Source organism: Callospermophilus lateralis, chromosome 13 (genome assembly GCF_048772815.1).
Source record: "Callospermophilus lateralis isolate mCalLat2 chromosome 13, mCalLat2.hap1, whole genome shotgun sequence".
NCBI lineage: Eukaryota > Metazoa > Chordata > Mammalia > Rodentia > Sciuridae > Callospermophilus > Callospermophilus lateralis.
The window spans coordinates 92,889,659-92,912,735 of record NC_135317.1 but is presented as its reverse complement, the minus strand read 5'-3'; the positions used below and the strand labels follow the sequence as shown (position 1 = coordinate 92,912,735).

Sequence of the window (23,077 nt, the reverse complement as noted above, 5' to 3'; positions counted from 1 at the left end):
AAAAACAACAACTTTGACATGAAATCCAACTTATGGTTTTTTGTTTTTTATTGAACTGGAAACAAATTCAATTAAAAAAATGAAAAGAATATAAAACACTATTGTTAACAGCAATAATATGTGGGCTGTCAACGAAAGCTTTGTAGCGAATTCAACAACAGATTTCCAGATAATATAGTTTGACCCCAAAAGGTTAATTTGCCTTTGGCTATCAACGAACAGTCTCTATTAACTTTACTGGGTAAAAGTAAAAATAAATAGAAAGAATTTCACACACCTCAGTACCTACAGGTGTAACAGTCTTTAGCTTCTTTGGAAGAGGCATTTCCACTGCATCATCAGAGACAGGATCTGATGCTTCCACAGTGCTATCCTCCTCCTCCTCACGGCTACGCTTTGGCAAAGAGGAACTGGGGGTGGCTGAAACTTTGAAATTAGATAATTTAAATATTATATCAGAGCATAATAATAATCCCATTTAGAAAAAGATAATTAGCCAATATGGTCACTTAATTAAAAGAAATAGTCTTAGATCAATTCCCATCAACATAATTTGTTCTTGCTAATCACTGAAAAAAATAAAGGTGACTTATCTTTGATTTAATGGTTTTATACTAACCTTCATTTAATAAAGCCAGCCAAATTTTACAGTATAATGACTCACTGTGATTATACTGACAAATAACTGCAATTTACAAATTTACATAGGACCTTCTATAAATCTTAAGACTCCTTAAACAAAAACAGTTTGTGTATAAATAGGGTTATGGTCTTTTAGTCCTCAGGATCTGCATTAAGTTACATACAGAGTTTCCCCTCTAAAAAAAATGTCCAAAAGTAACTGAAAGGGAAGAAAGATTTTTTACTTCATGATGAAAAACAACCACTCAGTAAACATGAAATAAAATGTTAGGAATATACTCATTCATCCTAATACCTAGTAGAAAGCAAGTAAAAATATTCAAGATATTGGTTATATCTAAAGAAATAAAAAATGTATAGGTCTACTCTAACTTCATAAAAAATTAATCTTACCAGTGCCAAATACTGCTGTAGAAGTAGAAGGTCGCTCAACTGGTGAACTCTGAACCACTTCTACTAAGTTTGGGGATAACTCCTGATTTGCAGGCTCAATCTGAGGATGACTTTGTTGAGTGGGCTGCACAAAAGCTGTAGCCTGTGTTTGTTGCTGAACAGTTAAAATGGGTTGAGAGAGAGAAGGCTGGACATTAGGACTAGTAGAACGAACAGATCCACTTGTGCTTCCAAAAACTGGAACATGTTCCACTGGACCTTCTGACTGCATAGCTGAAAAATAATCACAATATTTAATGTAAATCTACTCTTACCAAAGCTGGGCTTATTTTTTTTCTCTTTTGTGATATGTCATTGTGCAGTTCTTGCGTACATACCTCTAACCACTTAATACCCCAAAATGCTACGTGTAAAAGTTATGTATTATGTATTTTTATATTGCCTATGTGACTGAGCTGGTAGTATGAAAAAATTTGTTGACTAAGTAAATATCTGAAAGGGTTCTTGCATCTAGTTCCATTTAAATTATGACCAAAAAAATTAATAAAATCAAGAAGCTCAAAAGTCAAATTGTAAATTTTCATTAAGCATCATTTTTGAATTGACATAACACAAACATTATTTTTTAGGGCTAGGAGAATATCTCATTGGTATAAAGTGCCTGTTGAGCATGCATAAAAGCAATGGGCTCAATCCTCAGCACTGCAAACCCCCCACCCCAAAAATCAAAGCAACCAAAGTTTAACTGGTAATCTATCCAACAATCACTTTGTTGAAAGTAGCCAAAATATTCTGTGAGCTCATAGCATTTACATACAAAACTTAAAAAGTTTACTAAATTCTAAATTTGTACAGGTAAAAATTTAAGGAAATAAGTTTTACTGAATATCTATTCTGGAATTAGATAAAGGAATTAAACAATAAGAAACAAGAATTGCTTTTGAGGAGTTCCATCTAGTAAAGTAAAAAGGCATCAACAAACTCAAACAAAATACAAAGTTTGATTGCCATGGGAACAAAGTGGAGAAAGCAATGAGAAGCTCAGATAATTTCAGTGAAAAAGTGATGGTCATGTTGAACCAATAATTTACTATGGTTTTTCAAAGTGGATTTCATAAGCTCTTTGTTAACCATTAGAAGTTAACATTTTGGTTTTAGAAAAATGTAATGTAATCCCCACAGGAATGGATTTTTCTTCTTCTTAGCTTAAAAACAAACCAATAAAAGGGAGGGCAGAAGAAAATTTGCTGTATTAACAAGTATCCTGGGTGTCTGGTTCAGTGGTAGAGCATTTGCCTATCATGCACAAGGCCCTACCTTCAATCCTCAGCAGTGCAAACAAAATGATATAAAATGAACCAACTAAACAAACAAAACCAAATATTCCGGAACACATCTGCTTCAAAATATTAACTACCCACTTTTACTATGTCTGACTTCAGCTCTAGAGGCCTCATTTTATCCTTGAAATTACTGCCATCTACTCAAAATAAATTGAAACAAGGTGTCAATCTGATTGAATTTGTATTATTTTACTAACCTTCTTGTGACTCCACCTGTGTAGTGGGCATCACTGTAGCTGTTGGGGTAGTAGTAGGATTTGTAACGGTGGCAGGTGTAACCATTGGGCGGATACTAGCCCTGGGGGTTGACTTATTTCCAGCCATAGCTGCAGCTGTCACTTTACTTGGAGTGGAAACAACAGGAGTTGGCTTGATATTAGCCGTTGGTGGATCTGATGTGCTGGCACTTACAGAGGGGAAAATCCAGGAATAATGCATTTATAAAAAATTGTTACAAAAATTTTTAATAAAATACGTATATTCCATGAAAAGCAAAATACATTTATTTCCTCAAGTAAAAGTTCAGCAAATGTGATCTTAAAATGGTTCAGACCTTATTAGGTATTTTTCCTAACACGGCTTTGGGAAGACATGGTGGATTTATAAAAAGACATTGAGTATAGTTTTATATATTTTTTCACTAAATATTTCAAAACTTAATGAAAAGGCTTGAACTTAAGTATTAAAAATTGCAGGGAATGCTTCAGAGTGGTGTATCCTGACAACGTAGACGACATCCAACTATTGAATAGCTGAACCCAAATCTCAACCCAGCTTTTCATCATAAAACATCACAGTGAAATCAGAATTGGTCTATCTTAACAATCAATCAAATTAAAACATGGGAGATGTGCTGGGTCACAAAGCTCTTCCGACAGGACTGAAAATATGCTGAAAACAAGTGTTGGCAAATCCCTGGTACACTTTTGCACAGATAAACTGCTCTTTAGTATAATAATTTACAAGACAGTACACAGATTTGTTTTCCCTCAAAAATCACTAGATTTTCCCTAAACTTTAAAAACAGACTATTCATAAGAAGGAAAACTCACATTCCTCTTTCACCAGAAGCTGGAGTGGTTTTCAATGTGATCTGTCTCTGCTGTTCTGGGACCTATAAAGAGAAAATTACTAATTTCTGTGCCTAGCTCACACAAGAGACCACCAAATAATGCCACCCAAATTTTTTACCATGGTTTGAAATTCACTCTGAGAAAAGTTCCTAAATTGTCAAGCATTTTCAAATGTACAAAGGAAAGCAAATCCATTGTTTAAGCAGAATTAGCTAATCACCTTATTGGTAGGTTCTTGAGGCTCATCTCTCTGCTCAAGGTGTCTCTCTTGATGCTCCCTGAGTTCTCTTTCCAAACGACTAATTCGACCTTCATATTGGGACTTCAGAGCAGTCATACGAACATCCAGTTCATCTTTCTGCTGATCTAAGGCTCCATTCCTTTGTTTAAGCTCCTCATTTTCTTTAGTTAGCTGATCTTTTACACCTAGAGTAACCATATGATTACACTATTATAATCAAATATTAGAAACAACACTTATAGATTTAATTTGCACACAAATTATCTGATTCTGTGACTAGAACATATTTATATATGCTATACATATCAATGACCAGTTTTATATCTATCCATGTTTTCAATATATAATTGAATATATATATACTTACTCCAATATAGTTTTTAATGAATAAAGCTACTGGGACACTATTTTAGTGATCATTAAAAACAGGCTTATAATCAAATCCAACTGACTTGACATTTTATATAACCACTCAGCAGACTGGCAATCAAGGCTGAATATGGTCTTGATGGGTTTCTCATAAATCTAACATGAAGGACCAGAAGAAACTCCCTGAACTGAAAAACAAGCATTTTTCTAACACTTGATCAGGTAAGATCCAATGCTATCTAGTTTATAGAAGATGCCTGGGCGGCACAGTCTGCACTCAGATCTGTCACAATACTCACTAAAGCAAAAGGATGGCAATATCCTGGCATTAATTATCAGCCAACAATTACGAAAGACTTCATAAATAGAGCAAAGGCATTCAAGACAGCATTGTTCATGTCTAATTAAGTAACCTACTCAAAGCCTTACCCACACATAATCAACTTTCACCATCAAGTTCAAACCTCAGCATATACAGATACTTACCGGCTAAATGAGCAATTTTTGATTTTGCAGCTACAATAGCCTTTCTAGTTTTTTCCTCCTTTTCAGTTATTTGCTGTCTGAGCTGCTCCTCCTGAGTAGTTCTATCTTGAAGATCCTGTCGAAGTCGTGAAAGTTCAGACTGAAGCTGCACAGTCTGTTCCTGGAGATTTCTTGCTTCTGTCTCTTTTTCAGATAATGTCTTTTAAAAGAAAAAGGTATTCACCATGAAATCAATAGAAATTATATGTCCTACAGACTTAAAAAGAAATAATTACTAATTTGCTTTTTTAAAAATTTTAACGTACACAATTAGTTTTACATGTTAATGAGTTACCATGTAGTATTCAAAACATTATACATTGCATAATGTATGAATCATATTAAATATATTGATCTCCTCAAACATTATCCCAAAATATTAATCAATTCTTTGTGGTGAAAACTTTCAAAATTCTATTAGCTTTTTTAAATGGCAATACATAACCTTTGTTTATAGTTGTCATACTATGCAAGAGTACCCCAGAGCTTCTTGCTTCTAACTGTAACTAAGTACCCACTGATCAGACTTAGTCCATTCCTCACATTAATTCATTTCTTTAGGATAAATGTGGGTAAACATATAAAAATGGAGGTCAAACCAATTAAGCAGATATTTGAAGACAATAAAATACTATTTATATATACAGTGTTTAATGTACTTCTTAGGTACAAAAAAAGTAGGGACATACACCTTTTGCTGCTCTCACTCATACCTTCTGAAGATTCTCTACTTGACTCTCCAGTGATTTTGACTTGTTTTCAGCTTGGTTGAGTGAATCTTTGAGCTCCTGCATTTCTTGGACTGAGATATGCTGTTCCTGATGGTCCCCAGAAGACTGAGCTGAAGTTTCCATGACCTCAGATGACAAAACAGTGATTATATGCTCATGTATTTATATTTAATAATTTGACTTCTGCAGATTTATCTCAAAAAATAATTAATCAGAGAAATGCAAATTAATTTTGATGAGGTACAAAAGTAAATTTTCTATGCGATAATTTTAACGTCCTCAAATAGGAAATTAGTTATGGTGGATATTACACAGCAAACCAAAAATGATGTACTATAGATGAGCTTCTGACACAGAAACACATTTTCATAATAATGAATCAAGTGGAAAAACAGATTACATAAGAACATACGCAAATGATTAACACTTTGAATAAACATACCAATTACATGTACAAAAAGTATATTATAAAAGCTTACTAAAGTGCTAATAGTGGTTAACAATGAGAGTTAAAAACTTTTGGATATGTTTCTTTATATTTACATAAAGATTTATATATCTATGTATTTCTTTATATATTTTCTAATCCAACATGCAATAAATAATCAAATCAGTATAAAAGTTCCTGTCTTTGAGAACTTAGACCAATACTTAGATTCTAATTATAAAAAAGATTTAAACATTATTTTTAAAAGGAAGTTAACAAATAACCAATTTAAAATTATGTAGTCCGGTAAGTTATAAAAAACTATTATTTTAAAATATGCATAATTTTAATTGGCAATGAATTATAAGAACATAACTTTGGAAAGGAACAGTATTTAAAATGTAAAAATGGAACTAAAATACCTTTGTAATTTTATAAGTACTTTTGGTTATATTAAAAAACTAATCTTAAACCAAATAAACAAATCATGTAAGCTTACACTTGGGTTTAGAATGTAAAAATCAATAATATTATAAAAACAAGATTTTTGTAAAATGCATTCTAATATATATATATATATACACACACACACACACACACACACACACACATACATATACATATACATACTTTAAGGAAAAATTTCAAGATACCTTATCCTGTTGTGCTTTAAGTTCTTCATACTGAGTCTTGTACCTCCGTCCAATTTTCTTGACCTGAGTAATAGTTTTAACTTTTTCTTGGATATCAATTATTTTGGCATCTAAATCCTTTTGGATGGTTTCTTTTTCAGTTCTTATTTTATTTAAATCTTCCTTCAGACTCTGGATTAAGTTCTGGTTGTTAGTCAAAGATGCATTTGATCTTTAAAAAATGAAGTCAAGGTTTCTTAGACTAAATATATAAGACTTCAAATTTTAAAATACATCAATTTAAAAGTTTATACTGTGCTGCTTTAATAACAGCTTTTCATTTAAAAATCCTTTCAATATACACTTCAAAAGATATTTACTTACCTTATGAATTTAATCCTTTAGAAAGACTTTAAATAAGTTTACGTGCTCATTTTAGAGTTGAGAAACACTGAGCTACAAGTGGTCAAGTAACATGTACTATTTTTCAAAATAATCAAGTGATGATAGCCAGACTTTAATTCAAATCTGCTTAACAGCAAAAGCTAAACTCTTGCTATTATACTGGATGTTGTCAAAGTTTTTCTGCAAAGGGCCAGATAGAGTAAACATGTCAGGCTTTGCAGGGCACAGTCTTTGTCACATATTCTTCTCTCTTTTTTAAGCAAAGCTAAAATTGCAAAAATAATTCTTAGTGTGTAGGCCAATAAGCCATGTAAAAACAAGTCATAAGCCAGATTTGACCTGTGGGAGATAGTATGCCAACTCCTATACTATATCATGAATCAAACTTCAGATCAATGACCTGAATTAAGAATATGGGCTTAAGAATTAACTCCATAAAGCTGAGGTAGGCCGGCTTTTTGAATCTTAGTTTTCTCATCTTTAAGAAGTAAGATCTGCGCTATCTAACATACTCGACTATTGTTATGGACAGAGAGAATATACATGACACAAATTTGTAAGCTGTTCAGTATTAATAAAAGAAAGCCATAGCACCTACAAATGACACTAAAATTTACAAAGATAAGCCAGAAACATTAATGTTTATTTTCTTCTCTCAGAGGGCTATATTTTACTCCATTAAAAAAAAAAGAAAAAAGAAAGAAAGAAAACTTAAAAGTTCCTTTACTGATCACAAACATGCTCTATAAAAGCACAATGAAGAAAAACCTATCTACAAGTTATTTTGGCTACTATTTAGAAAATATATTTAGCTTTAGACTTACCTGATACAGCTTTTATAAGAAAACATAAAAAAAAATCCATATATTAAATTACTTGAGTCCAGAGAGAAACAGAGGGAAGCCACATGTAAGGGCTCTAACACTTTCTATTCTTTCTCAAATCAAGAAGCCAAACTTGGAGAGTCACATAAAGGGTAGAAATAAACTTCTTTAAGATTTTATATATTACATATGATTTACCTTGCAATTTCGGCTTTAAGTCTCCCAATTTCTTCAGTCAACTGTTGAATACGCTTGGTGTGAACTTCCTTTTCAGAAAGAAGCTTCCTATATTCTTCCGTGTCTGGATCTTTCTGCTGACTTAATAAATGCTAGAATAGCAAAAAATATATATTTTGATTTTTTAGATTTTATGAAACAAATGTGCTATAATAAAGTGGAAGAATACCTGATTAAACTTAGTTTAAATGTTCTTGCATGCAAGTGATCAAGGACTGAAATATGAGACATTACTTTCAACTAAGTCAGCCAAAATGAAAGATAGAAATCAAATGTCATTAACTGTTCATGATTTTTTCCTAGTTGTGAAAGAACATTTCGATTAGCTATACTGAGACCAATTAAAGGGAGACAAGGATGAAAAACTTTTATTATGTAATTAATTTTACTGAAGTGACATTTATAAGAAAAAAAAGATAAATAATGCATTAACAAACATTAATCCTAAATGCAACTGATTTCATTAACCAGGAAAGGTAGCAGATTGCAAGAGAAATATATCTTAATTTTGTATAGGTTCTCCATCCTTCTTGATTTCTCTGTATGTTTGTGTGATAACATCAGGAATAATCCTATTCGTATAGTAATGGGTTACCATTCTAGAGCATTTCCTAGGCACCAGATGAACTGCTTTGCTCGTTTTTCAAATGAGTAGAACCATAGCTCTGAGAGGTTAAAAAACTCTCTTAAGTCACATAACTAGTATGTGCAAAGCCAGCTTTGTTTGAGTAAGGAGCTGTAGTTTCTAAGTGCAGCATGCTATCTTCCCATCCCACCCCCAAGAGGCTCCAGTAAAAAAAAGTACTTCAATAAGCTACATAAATTCATATTTTCATTTACTTTACAAGTAAAAAGCATTTTTTTGAATTATGGGAAATAAATTAGCCACTTTTAAGAAATATACCAAATGCAATGAAAATTTCTTCAAAAACTGAGCTATAATTTTAACGTCACATGTATACATGTAACATATTTCCATTGAACATTATAATTTTCAGTGGTTTTCCAAATATTTTTAAACTCCTATTTTTATCCTGTTATTTAAAACCAACGTTTCCATGTTTTTGAATGACTTTAGCTTCACTTACCTGGTTACGTGCTTTCCAACGTTTGACATCCTCTTCTAACAACTTCTTCTCTGCCTGCAACATACCGCTTTTCTCACTCAGTTCAGCATTTGCTTCTTGTAAGGGTAAAATATCTAACTCCAGTTTCCTCACCTGAAAACAGTGCCAATTTTTAAAAATAACTAATGTAAAAATTCACTTGTAATGTTATAAAAAATAATAACATACTACTTTTTTTTAAAAAAAAAGTATTTTTATTACTCCAACTTTGTTTTTAATTTTTTTTTTAGTTGTAGATGGACACAATATCTTCATTTTATTTGTTTATGTGGTTCTGAGGATTGAACCCAGTGCCTCAAGCACGCGAGGCGAATGCTCAATCACTGAGCTACAATGCCAGCCCCCAACTTACTTTATTTTATTTATTTACTTTTATGTGGTGCTGAAGATCAAACCCAGTGAATCACACATGCTAGGCAAGTGCTCTACCACTGAGGTACAACCCCAGACCACACTGCTACAAACCTTTGCTTGCATCTGCTGGAGATCCTGTTCTAGCCTCTCCTTTTCTTCTCTTAGCATCTTATTGGTCTCCATAACTACATTCATTGTTTCAGTTTTTTTCATCAGTTCTTCATGCTGAGCCATTGTTTTTGCAGTTACCTAATGATTTCAAACATACATATTTATATAATATCTAGCAAACATACATATTTATATAATATCTAGCAGCTGAAGCAGTCTTTTCCTTGGTAGGACTTCCCTATAACAAAGTAGAAAGAATTGATATTTCAACCTTAACTGAAATTTTTGAAAATTTACCTGTTTATTTTCCTGTGATGTATACTAACTGACAAAGTTTCAAAAATATAAAACAACACAGATGAAAGTAAAAATATAGTAGAAATCCCACCAACAAGCAGTAATAGCATTAAATTGAAGTACCAATTCAGATATCTAATTGATCTTTCTGTATGTTTTTTTTTCTGTATGTTTTTTATTTTTCCTTGCTGCAATGAATTTATTGCTAGTTCTAAAATAATATTTTGATTGTTTTTTACCTCTCAAATATCTCATCACTTCACACTACTATTTTATTGGTTTGGTTTTAAACAATTTGAATTATTATCCTTCTCATTAAGTGTAATTATCTACCTTCTGCACTTGATGATACTTTCTTTTCCCACCATTTTTAAAGTGATGGTATTTTTCATGGTTGCCATGCTACACTGCTCATGCTTGAGTAGATACATTACTTCTGACATATTGGATTATTTCTTGACTCTTCTACTATATTTAAGAATTGGTTTTCCCCTATGAACTTATTCATTTGCTGGGCATTTTTCTAGTATATGCTTTTCTATAGCCCAAAGGAATAGCAAAATATGCAGAAGAGAATGAGATGATATGCAATCTTTGTTAGAAGCTCTGATTCTGCTCTTTTTCATCCAAGCGGTAACCACTTGTACTTGAGGATCTATTATTTCCCTAGTGATAACATTTGAATTTGGATTGTTTTCTCAACAAGATATACTTCTACAACTATCAACTTCTGCTGCAAACAAATTTAATTATTTGCTTTGCCTTGTTCAATGGTTTCTCCCTAGTAATAATTTTGACTACTTACCAATTAAAAAAGGTTAAGTGTTTAAGGGCTTAATATCATTTGTTTAGATGCGGGGATATATATCTACTCAGAATGAGGTAAGTCAAGCTCATGTTAAAACCATCACTACAGCACCTTCTTTTCCTTTCACTGGTTATTAGTTTTGATTATAGTTTTGCTCCTTGGCTGAGAAAGAAAAATTCTCTAGCAATTTCAATCTATCATTTATTTTATTCTAGAAAGACTATCCAGATGCATAGACAATGAAAACTATAATTAAATTGAAGTAGGTGAAATTTATTAAGCACATACTATGCACCACACATGGTTCCAAATGCTTCAAATTCACAAGACTCATTTAATCCTTACAATTATTATTCATATAATACAGATGAGGAAACTAAGAGCAGATAAGTAAAACAATGCACAAGGGCACACAGCTAATGAGATTCAACTAGAATTTAATACCACACACTCTGGATACACAGCCTTCCCTCTCAATCATTATTCTGAGTCAGCACATAAAATGTATAATGAATTTACAAGTTTAGGAAGAATACTTATTTCAAATTAATTTTTGCTGTAATAAATGACAGAAATATAAATAAGCTTTTTAGATGTAACAACTGATTTCTTTAAGCTTAGGAGACATACCTGGACCTTCTCCCTTTCAGCATTTAAGCTATCCTGTAGTTCCTGAAGTTCTCTTTCTAAAAGTTCAACTCTTTGTCGATAACGCAGACTCTCAACCTGAGCCACCTCAAACCTAGTTTCAGCAATTTCTTTTTCTCGTCGTATAAATCTATAAGAATATATATGTTAAGATTTTGTTTGAATTTTGAAAAGGAATAACATAACATTCCAAAGCTTGGGAAAATTTTGAAATAAGAAATTCATCTACTTTAATAGCTATTTTTTTTGTATGTTAGTTTGATTTGATTATTCCATATCATATTGGTAAATCATAACATCAATTTATACTTAAATATGCACAACTATAGTTTGTCCATTTATAGTTAAGTTTAAATAAGAAAATAAAAGCATATACAATAAGAAGGCATTTTTTAAAGAAGTATATTTTGTGATTATATTTCTGACTTACTCATGTGCTTGCTGTCTCCCTTTATTGCTTTTATATTTTTTTAGTTGTTGATGGACCTTTATTTATTTATTTATATGCAGTGCTAAGTTTAATAGCTATTTTCACATCATATTTTCATTAATGGTAAATAATGGTGGAAATAAAAATTTATATTTTGATACCAGTAGTTTTAAAACGATATCTTTAAAATGATCTATAAGACATTCAGTTTTTCAAGTGGAACCCAAATAGGTTTTCATTATCACATTCAACTTTCAAGTCATCCATTTGATATGTTTAAATATCAGAAATGATCACTAAGTGGGTGGCAGTGATTTTGTTGAGCTTTCTATCTAAATTATGTATGACCTTCTGGCCCAATTTCTGCATTTGTAGTTTTCATGTTGTTATGCCATAGATATCAAGCATGAAGAACATACTTGACTTACCTGAGAATTTCTAAAATCTGTTCTTGAGATTTCCCTTCTTCACTGAGAGAGACATTCAATGGACCTTGTACACCTTCCTTCACAGAGGCAACTACCTTGTCACTTAATTTTTCAATCTGATCATGAAGTAGTCTGTTTTGTTTCTCCAGATCTTCACAACGAGACACACTTTTGGAAACTTCATCCTGTAAGCCAAGAGTTCATTTTCCAATATGTATTTACACTGGAGATGAAATTGCCTTTTAGTTCTGACCCACAAGATTCTATTGCGACCTACAAAAATACCTTTAACATTCTCTCTATTTCTTCCCAAGATGCTTTACACTCCACCAACTGTGATTCTGCTTTCTGGGTTGTTTCTTCTAAATGCTGACGAACTGATGCCATTTTTGAAACCTGTTCTTTGGCAGCTTGAAGAGCTTCAACATCAGCAGCATGGAGCATCAATTCTCTCTCATACTTATTCTGAGCTTCCACAGCTATTTTAGCCTGCAAGAAAAATTGTTAATTGAGGCTAAGGTTGTAGCTCAGTGGCAGAGTGCTTGTCTAGCATGTGTGAGGCACTGGGTTTGATCCTTAGCAACACATAAAAATAAATAAAATAAAGGTGCTGTGTCCATCTACAACAATAACAACAAATTTTAAAAGAATTATTTCCCCACTGAAACAAAAGACTTCAATCCATGAAGCTAGTCAGTACATTTGAAAAAGATAGTTTATTTTGTAAAATAACAAAAATAATTTAAATGCACTAAAATGGGGATAATTAAAAATTATGCCCTATTTACTGAATAAAACATTAAAATGAAGATTATGTAGCAATTTGGAATAAACTATGCAGTGCAATTCTAAACGTAACTCAGCTATGTAAATTTTACTCATACAGAAACTTACAGAAAATAAAGAAAAATATCTAAAATGCTCAAAAACTCTCATATTTTGGAGCATTTCAGATTTCAAATTGGGAATGCTCAATTATATATTATTTGATTTTAATTCCCAATGTTATATTGTTTGGTAATAAGTCAAGGCCAATTCATTTGTTTCTGAAGACTTTCTTCCCTATTCTATACACACACACATATATAATGTGTATATATACATTATATGTATTTAAGCAATAATAAATAACAATTAACATGTTACCTAAATTAAAAATGAGAATTTTACCAATATCTTTAGATTTAGTCCTTCTTCCATTTTATCATGATAAATCAGGTTTCATTATTTCTTATTCATGAAACCATTATAAATGGTTTCATGAATAAGAAATAATGAATAATGGTTTCATAAGTGTATACATGTATATATATGCAGTAAAACACAGAAAAATAAGGTACTGCTGTTTTAAAATTATACAGAATGCTGTGGTTTATAAAAATCTGTACACGATCACCAACGCATTCAAAATGTTATTTGGATTTCCTTTTTTTTTTGGTGAGCAAAGTACCTTAACAATGTGTCCATAACACAGTTTGAGAACCAAATGTAGTGAAGGACTACAAAAGTAAAATAAAATTTACAAACAAGAGCAAGTACAGATTTAGTTTCCTATTCCTCTTTTCATGTTTTTCCAATTGTCAAGGTTGCTTTATTAATAGATAATGAACTATTTACGTTCATCCTTTATCTGTATCTTTCAATTTTCTTAATCCAAGTTTCATAAAAGTGAAAACAATCTTCCACTTTTATGAGCTCCAACAATCTAAAAATGCATTCTCGCTGCTCAAAGTTCATTTTTCAAAAACTATGAGGATAATGCTTACTTGTTCCTGACAGTCACGTCTGGCTTGCTGTTCATTACTTAAAGCTGTGCTTGCTCTCTGAAGAGCTTCTTGCACTTCATTCTGCACACTAGAAAGTGTTTTCTTCAACTCAGATAACTAAGAAGGAAGAATAAGATTAAAACAAGAGTTACTGACAAACTTGGAAAATAATGGAGACAGATTTTTAATGATCCAGTTAGTACGAAGAACTGCTGCTAAAATTTAACATAATTATAAACCCTTTCCTATACAAGTTTACAACTCTACATCTACTCCCTAATGTGTGCAAAAGTCAAATTTCAGGCAGAGGTTTCCAAAAAGCAGCACTAATACCTACCTTGGTAAAGTGATTTAAAATTTTCAAAAGAAAGTGCATACAAACACAGCAAACAATAAAATTAAAATTTTTGGCTATGTCTTTAATCAGTTTCTGTTGAGATGAAATAAATGTTAACTAAGGAGATAGTTAATATATATCCTTACATATGCAAAAGAAGATTAATATAACTAATAACCTAATTTACCTGTTGTTCCATGCTCTCTATGGCTTTTCTCTTATCATCCTGAAGTTCTTGTTTTTCCTTTTCTACTTCCATCAACTTCTTTTCCAACTGTGTCTGAAATTCTGCTGATTCTTTTAAACGAACTTCAATATTCTTATGTACTTCTTCTGTCACCTTCAGCATATTTTAAACAACGCAAAAATGATACATACTTAAAATTATACCATTACTTTTTCCAAATATAATTAGAGAAATCAGTATTTGCCTTGTATTAATAGATGGATGGATCTTGGAAATGCTTATTAAAACAAGCAAATTTACCATGAAAATCTGTTTTGTTTCTTGGTACTGGGGACTGAACCAGAAGTGCTTTACCACTGTACTACATCTCCACTGCTTTTTATTCTTTGAGACAGGGTTTTGAAGTTGCATAGGGCCTTGCATAGGGTTTTGAAGTTGTTGAGGCTGGCCTTCAACTTGTGATCCTCCTGTCTCAGCCTCCCAAGTTGCTAGGATTACAGATGTAAACCACTGTATCCAGTTTATACCACGTAAATCTACAAACATAATTTATCTCTCACCTTGGCTACTGGCCTTTTTCCTCTTTTGTAGTGAAATATCCAATTTTTCATCTCTACCTCAATCCTTGAACCCACTTGCCAAATTTGTCTATTCTACCACTAAAAGTATTTTCCTCACATTGATTTCTACTGAAAATAACCCCAAAAATAACTTAAAAAAACAAAACAAAATCAAAACAAAAAAAACCCCCTATGGCCTTAGACTACTATTACAAAGTTCCAAAGTGAACTCTGTAATCTTCTACTTACCACATTATTCTTTGTGGGGGAAAAAAAAAATCTGATTATAATGTGTTAAAAACATCGATGGTTCTGCTTCTAATAAGGCTACAGAATACAATTTAACATGATATTCTGAACATTTTATATTTGGTTCTTACCTATTATACTTCTCACTATCACCTTTCACAAATTCAGCATGCTACCCACACTGTCATCACAGGAAACTCTTTGACCTTGGTTGAGGCTTCCTACCAAATATAATATTTTCCACACAACTTTGACTGTCCAGATGACACCTTTGTTCAAAGATCTGCATAAATGCTTTTGTAAGGCCTGCCCAGGAAAGAAATAATTCTCTCTATATCTTACTCTCCTCAACACTTGATCTATACCTTTCCTACCCCAATTACCCTGGTTGTCATATGAACTGTGTGGTTTTTGTTTTATCTGGCTTAATAGTCTTCAGCACTTTCAGGAGGTAAAAGCAATTATATCGGTCCAATTTACACCATAGAACCTCACATACAGCAAGATCCTAACTGGGGGGAAAAAAGCTAATAAGTGAGTTCAAAATTGAATTTTCAGAATCATACATACCTGTTTTTCCTTGTTCAGAGATTCTTCTAAAGATGTCACCATTGCCCGATACTGCTCCACATTACTAGTACTTGTTTTGAGCCTCTCCTTCAAGTCATTTACCTGCTCTTCTGCTTGCCTTAGCTGACTCAGAAGATCATCCACATCTTCTTTGTCACCAGGCTGACCTAAAAAATAGTAGCTCTATTAAAATCAATACTTAAAAAACAAAAACATATTTTGCCATCATTTTACTTCTTTGAAAAATTAAAATATGTGAAAACTGCTGCTATGAAAGTATATTAAGAGAATATCAAATATTACCACTACACCAATGTAGCTATTTGAAGAAATAACCAGGTTCTTAATTTATTATTTAACATCATGTATCCTAAGGCACCAAATCTTAAATAATTTAGTCTGGAGGCTCTGTGTGTATTTCAATGGTAAAGTACATGCCTAAAAAGCACAAAGCCCTGGGTTCAATTTCCAGCATACTGCCACCCTCTCCTACACAAAACAAAAACAAAATCCTGTAGTTAGTCTAAATTTTGTTTGATCTAAAAAGCACAGAAAAGGAAGAAATCTGATATTATACATTTAATTGTATAATATCAATAAGAAAACACTACTGGATAGCTATATATTCATTGTGTACCAGATATCTCTGTATCTGCATATACATACAACACACACAGACACACTCTCACACACTTACATGTATATGTATTTGTATATGTACTATTTCCCTTCGATCAAGAAATAAAACTATCTCTGGATTCAAAGACTTTGAATTTGAAATGGTATATTCACATAGGGAAGAAAAATCTAATAAAATAAATATTTTACCTGAAGCTACTTATAATAAGCAAAGGTTAGGAATATTGTTTTAAAGAAGCAATATACAAATTAGTTATTTTGTAACTAAATCTTATTATAGATTTAGTAAATAACTTCATCTCAAATGAGAAAGGGTTATAAATTCAAATATTAACTTTCCTCAAATAAATAATTTTCAAATGTCAGTAAATGGTTTCAGGACTAGGATATATAGCTCAACGATAGAGTGATTGCCTAGCAAACATGAAATCTTGGGTTTGATTCTCAGCAATGCAAAAAAACAAAAGGAGGTTTCAATACCCAAAAGGAGGTTTCAAAACTATGAATTTGTTGGATATCATCCAGATTATTTTGAATGTTTCAAGACTTCTAAATTAATTAATCTAAAACTGAGCCTTACCATGTGGAAAATGGAAGTGGGTTTCCTCATCTTTTACTAGCATCCACAAGAAAGGGCATTTATTTACAAGATATATTATGAACCTAAGTACTTATTTACCTTTACCAGTTCTCTGTGAGGACTGAGAAGCAAGCTGAACTTCCATATTACCAAGGTGCTGTTTTAACGTAGTAATTTCCTTTTGAGCATTCTTTAAGAGTTCTTTTGTGTTAAGATGAAGATTTGTTTCTGTATCTAGCTGTCTCTTTGTATCTAAAAGTTGAACCTGCAAGAAAAAATACATTAACCCTATAAAGACTATCTGCATGTTCGTAACTAAAGGCTCAAGTTATCTTTCTACAGATCCTTAGTACTCTGACCCAGACAGAATAATGAAAAACAGATTCAAATTCTCATGTGAAGCCCCCAGAACAAAACACATCTAACAACCATGATCCCTGAGGTAGGAAACTAAAGAGGTGAACCACATGACTGCCAAGTTTACTGACTTAATTCTAGAATATGACACAGGGAAGAGGAAATGAAACAGAGGTCACTGGACTCCCTAAATTAAAAACTGAATCTGAGGGCTGGGGATGTGGCTCAAGCGGTATCGCGCTCGCCTGGCATGCGTGTGGCCTGGGTTCGATCCTCAGCACCACATACAAACAAAGATGTTGTGTCCGCCAAGAACTGAAAAATAAATATTAAAAAAAATTCTCTCTCTTAAAAAAAAAAACAAAAAACAACTGAATCTGAGAGTCCTAAGAGACTAAAACAGCTTCAGTTCATAAGAGAATACCAGAGAAAAGCAGCTGCAGAGAGACAATAACCTGATATATGCAGAGAGTACCTTTGAATACCCAGGAGCGTAGTGATCATTGCATGCATGATGTGAAATTACCCCTGACAATGGAGAGAATCATCCAAAAGTCTTAGAGTGAAGAGTGCCTAGCACTCATAAAAAGTCAGGAATAATGCTTGTTCCCAGAAGACAGACTGAAAAAGAAAGTTTATGGACAACTGGACTAAGGAAAATCTTGCTTCAGTAGCAAGGAATAATTAGTCTTAGACTAAGCATAGCTCTGGACTTGCCACATATAACAAAAGATAAGACTCAAAAGAATCAAACTATTTTTAATTAACTTCACTGAGTTCTAGAACAAAGCTCAAGAGAATTAGACAAAAAAAAAAAAAAAATATTCAGCACCCAAGAGGGTAAAGCAATGTTTAGCCCCCAAATATTAATAGGCAAAATTCAGAGGCTCTAAGATTTTCAAAATCACATTTCAACTTGGATGGCAGCATGTTCCACACACTAGATTATAAAACATAAACTACAGATATTCAGAACTCTGCAAGACTCACATCTAGATTTCTAGTAAGTGTGTGCCTTTGTTCCACCTCATTTTCCAACTTCTTCTTTAGATGAGAGATCTCATGCTCCAGTTTTTCTATCTGGTTACTAAGCCTTTGTTTGGTTTCTGTTTCAGATCGCTCCAGTATTCCCTTGAGAGAAAAAAAAAAAAAAGAATTTTTTGGTTATGCTTAAAAAACAAAACAAAACAAAAAAAAACACCCAAAAAAAGCAATATAAAGAAAGTTAAAGGCTACAGAGAATTGAGGGATTATAATCCATTTCCACACAAAGAAATTAGGATTTGAATATTTACCAAAAAGCTATTTTGACATTTTTTATATTAAAACACCTATTGGTGGTGGTGGGGGTGTGTGTGTGAAGAAACATGAAAATATTCATTCAGATTTCCTGAACTTTTAGGGCCAAGAAAAGTTCTAAAAAATTTAATCCTGTTAATAGTTAAGCTGCACACAACCCAATAAATAGATTTAAGGATCAAATGTGCCAACTGCATGGTTTCAGTCAATTCTCTTTCAAAGTTTTATTTAAAATATTTCTTAATATCCCCCCAAATTCAATGATTTTCATACAGGATGACAAAAATGACAGGCAAATTTTCTAATTAGAAAAACTGAAAGGATACAAGGATGAAACTGTATGACCTTAACTTTCTTAGTTTTTCTATCTGTGCTTTTTATCTGATTACCTGAATTGTTTGTAGATTAGTCAGCAGCAAGTTTTGCCCTCGTTGTTCAGCTAACAAAGATTCTCTTTGCTGAGAAAGACGGACCTCTGACAATTTAAGCATTTCCTTTTCTTTCTTCAAATTTTCTGCTCTTACCTTGAAAAAAAAAAAAAATTAGAAAACATGTCAAATGTAATAATGATAATAAAATTTAAAATTCTTCTTTCATTACTACATATTTATTAATGCTATTTAAAGACTATACTTCTTCATCATATATAGAAATAAAACTGAATTTCATGTGTTAAAAAATGTGGAGCAAAAATTATTGGAAATACCAATAGGTCAAAAGAAAAATCTTCCATTACCACAATATTAATGATTAATTTGCTCTAAACAGACTTTAAAAACAACACTAAAGGGCTGGGGTTGTAGCTCAGTGCTGGCCTAGCATGTGTGAGGCACTGGGTTTGATTCTCAGTACCATATAATAAATAAACAAAAGTCCATCAACAACAACAAAAAATTTTAAAACAACACTAACAAAAATCTAAAATACCAGAATCAACGAACAAAACTGTGCAACTATGCTATAGGCATATTTGCATACTATTAAATGATGCAAATTTTAGAATAATCCAAATTGGTTTCTATGTACCTCTTTGAAAGTGATGAATGATCAATTTAAACTCCCCCTGCCCAAAGACTATGCTCTAAGTCTTGTGGAATCTGAAAGAATACTAATTTCAAAAAATTAATATTTTCAAAGAATTCTTATTTAAACATGATGGGTCATATTAATTATCAATCACAAAATTCATTCTATTAATTTGAAAAGTGTTGCTGCCTACTTGCTGCCATAGAATGAGACCAAAATAAAAATGAAAGACTATAGCCAACTGAGTTAGAAAATTGGGGTCAAGCTCTAATCAACTTATTTGTTATATACAAAAACAGATTTGAATCAATTTTTTACAAGTGTAATGGGGGACAACTGTACCTAGTTTACAAGTGTTGATAAAAAAAAATGGGAGAATTTTTTATACTACTGAGTTCAGTATTTAGTTGGAAGCATTAATTACAGACATATTTATATTCAACTTAAAATTCAGAAATATATTTCAATGAAATATAATATTTTATTCTTACTAGAAATGAGCAAGAAATAAATTTATTATGAAATGGAAAACTTGTAAGGAAATCTATCTATAAGAGAAATATAAAAATGCATTTTCTTCATTCTTAATAGAAATGATCACCCTACTAATGCATTATATATAATTTGAAAACAATGTAATAAGAGTTTATAACCCACAACTCCTCAACGAGCTCAGTTATTTAGATTAGTAAAATCAAAGTAATAACTAAGAAATATCAAATGCAATTTATAATGCAAGTGATTTGACAGATATTGTCTCACTTCTGAAACTGCTAGCTTTTCATTTGCTCCTCTCAAGTCCTGAGTCATTGTGTTGATGATCTGTTCCTGCTTTTGAGTAGTTGCAGTGAGTTTCTGATTTCTCTCATGCAAGGATGTTATTTCTCGTCGATATCCTTCAACATTATCTTGCAGCATTTCATAACTGGTACAAAAAGAATAATTCTATAAGCAACAGAAATACTATATTCTAGCTTAGTTCCTCAAGACATTTCACAATAGGTTGATTTTATAAATTAATAACATGAAAAAGTACTTGGGGTAATAATGTGAAACTTTCATTCTTGAAACTGTATTTGGCAGTAAGTTATTCAGTATAAAATACTTTTAAATTCAAGTTTTAAATAAGGACAGTACTTTATGCTGAGTAACTTTTTAATCTTATTCACTATAAACAAAACAAAACTTAATCACACTAAAAATAATGCTAGTATAATATGAATATACCAGACACCCACCATGTAATTAGGATGATCATGCATACTTTTGACAATCTCTTTTTCCTCTTTAATTCTTCCTCTTATTTTCTTATGTGCTTGCAAAGTTAAAAAATGGCTGATTTAACTATTAGATGTACAGAGGTAACTGCCTATGTATTTTTGTCAGAAAAAGTTTTATCATGTAATATGTAAAAATAAATTTTGTCCAAACATGACTACATAAAAATTAAATTAATTTAGTAATGATAAACATAGAATAATTTCTTCATAAGTGGCCAAGAAAATTTTCCCACAATTACCTAGCACTCATTTCTCTTTTACTCAGAACAGAAAAAGCTGAATAAAATTTGATCTCATTTCTCTTAAGATATAACCTATAGAAACAACAGGTACTATGATTTCAGGAAGAGAAACTAGCAATGTTCTTCACGTGAACTTCAACTTACTAAAATAAGTTAATTCATTAGCACTGCCCAGGAGAATCATTAACCAATATTAAAAAGGGAACAACTGTGGCTTTCTCAATCCTGGAGTTTCAAGGAAAAACAACATTACTGCAAATCAACCATTGAACATGACTGATTTGAATAATGAAGTATAACATATAAACTACATTAATATTTGAAGAAAAGAAAATTTACCGTTTAGAAGCAAAATCTAGCTGGGTAGAAATTTTGGTGTTTTGAGACCGCAAATCTGTGACTTGTTCCTGAAGTTTCTCAAGTTGCTCATTTTGCATTTTTTCATTATCTGCTTTTTCTTTCTTGTAGTTCTCAAAAATTTCCTGCAACTAAATATCAGAGATCATTGATGCTGATGACATTGTAAAAACCCAAACCAAAGATAATGTGATCTTAAATAGGTGAGATCTTTACCTGTTTAAGGGCAGCCTTAGCTTCTATAGCCTCTGTTGATTCAATAACAGGTACTGGAGCAGGAGTGGAAACAGACTGTGATGTACTTGAACGTTTTGGAGTTGACATAAGAGAAATATCATCTAAGCTTGAAGCTTCAGAAAAGTAAAAAGACTCATTCAATGTTTTGTTGACTTGAGTAAATTAGCTTTAATCTGATGTTTACTTGCAACCATCACTGCCAAATCAATGGTCTAAACTTTTTAAAATGAAATCCTAAGAGAATAGAGTTTTTTTGAAATAAGGATTCTAGTAAACAATGTTATTAAGATTGTTTTGGTTTCTGGTAATTTATTTGGTTTCAGGTAATTTATTACAGATAAAACATTAATAAAACATTGTAATTCATGATTCTAAAATGTACATTTCTCAACAATATTCACTATTTCTTCTTTTATATTAAGCATAAAATAATGTGGTGACTGTTATAATTGATCATACATGGCAAATCTGAAGGTAACATCACTCAGAGTAGCTACTGTTTATGTCTCAAAATCCGTTCCCTAATGTATGTTTCCAAAATATTTCCTCAAACTAATGTAAAAAAAACCCTACCTTGTAATGGAATGACAACTCCTGTTGTTTGTGACAATAAAATACGATACATATCACGCTGACGAACTATGGAATCAACAAGCTGCATCTGATGTTGTCGTGATTCACGGAGTTGTTCCAGTTCAGTGAGAGAGTTCTCAAGTTTGAGCTGAAGTTCAGTGATTCTGTAAAGAAAGACATCAATTTATTTTATAGGAATGAATTAAGAATTAGGCAATTATGATTTCTATTATAAATTATTATTTTTAGCATATTCTTTTCATTTTTGCTATTTGTTTTTCTCTTCTATTGGTATATATATATATATATATATATATATATATATACACATATTTTTTTTTTTGGCGGGGGTTGGTTTACGGGGATTGAACTCAGGGGCACTTAACCACTGAGCCACCTTTCTAGCTCTTTTTTTGTATTTTGTTTAGAGTCAGGGTTGCACTGAGTTGCTTAGGGCCTCACTAAGTTGCTGAGGCTGGTTTTCAATTCGTGATCCTCCTGCCTTAGCCTCCCCAGCCCCTGGGATTATAGGTGTGTGCCACCTCGCCTGGCTTTTGTTGATATTTTAAGGACTACTTTTTAGTCTCCACTATAAAGGACTCAGATACTTGAACTCATTAATGCAATCTAAAAAAATCTGTTTGCAAAAATTATACTAACTTTACTCACTCCTAACTCCAGTCTTCTTGCTTTCAGAGTCATTTCCACTCCTGTAGGACCATACACATCTGAAAAATCTCTTTTTTTCTACCAAAGTAACTCCTACATATCTT

At 32.0% G+C, this 23,077-nt stretch overlaps 1 protein-coding gene across 1 annotated transcript in view; it reads right to left on the bottom strand.

The window, feature by feature from the left end:
• The window catches only part of Tpr (translocated promoter region, nuclear basket protein), a 59,737-nt gene that overhangs the window by 19,622 nt on the left and 17,038 nt on the right, over positions 1–23,077 (bottom strand). Inside the window, exons 15-38 of the mRNA XM_076832390.1 lie at positions 22,305–22,468; positions 21,711–21,844; positions 21,477–21,625; positions 20,378–20,540; positions 18,979–19,113; positions 18,281–18,421; positions 17,033–17,198; positions 15,715–15,881; positions 14,336–14,488; positions 13,812–13,928; positions 12,331–12,534; positions 12,046–12,230; positions 11,170–11,317; positions 9,435–9,572; positions 8,931–9,062; positions 7,804–7,934; positions 6,398–6,608; positions 5,300–5,443; positions 4,548–4,746; positions 3,672–3,877; positions 3,431–3,492; positions 2,576–2,784; positions 1,036–1,308; positions 278–426 (exon numbers count right to left, since the gene is read on the bottom strand). Coding sequence (XP_076688505.1) covers positions 278–426; positions 1,036–1,308; positions 2,576–2,784; positions 3,431–3,492; positions 3,672–3,877; positions 4,548–4,746; positions 5,300–5,443; positions 6,398–6,608; positions 7,804–7,934; positions 8,931–9,062; positions 9,435–9,572; positions 11,170–11,317; positions 12,046–12,230; positions 12,331–12,534; positions 13,812–13,928; positions 14,336–14,488; positions 15,715–15,881; positions 17,033–17,198; positions 18,281–18,421; positions 18,979–19,113; positions 20,378–20,540; positions 21,477–21,625; positions 21,711–21,844; positions 22,305–22,468 — 3,880 coding nt within the window. The remainder of the gene's footprint in view (positions 1–277; positions 427–1,035; positions 1,309–2,575; positions 2,785–3,430; positions 3,493–3,671; positions 3,878–4,547; positions 4,747–5,299; positions 5,444–6,397; positions 6,609–7,803; positions 7,935–8,930; positions 9,063–9,434; positions 9,573–11,169; positions 11,318–12,045; positions 12,231–12,330; positions 12,535–13,811; positions 13,929–14,335; positions 14,489–15,714; positions 15,882–17,032; positions 17,199–18,280; positions 18,422–18,978; positions 19,114–20,377; positions 20,541–21,476; positions 21,626–21,710; positions 21,845–22,304; positions 22,469–23,077) is intronic.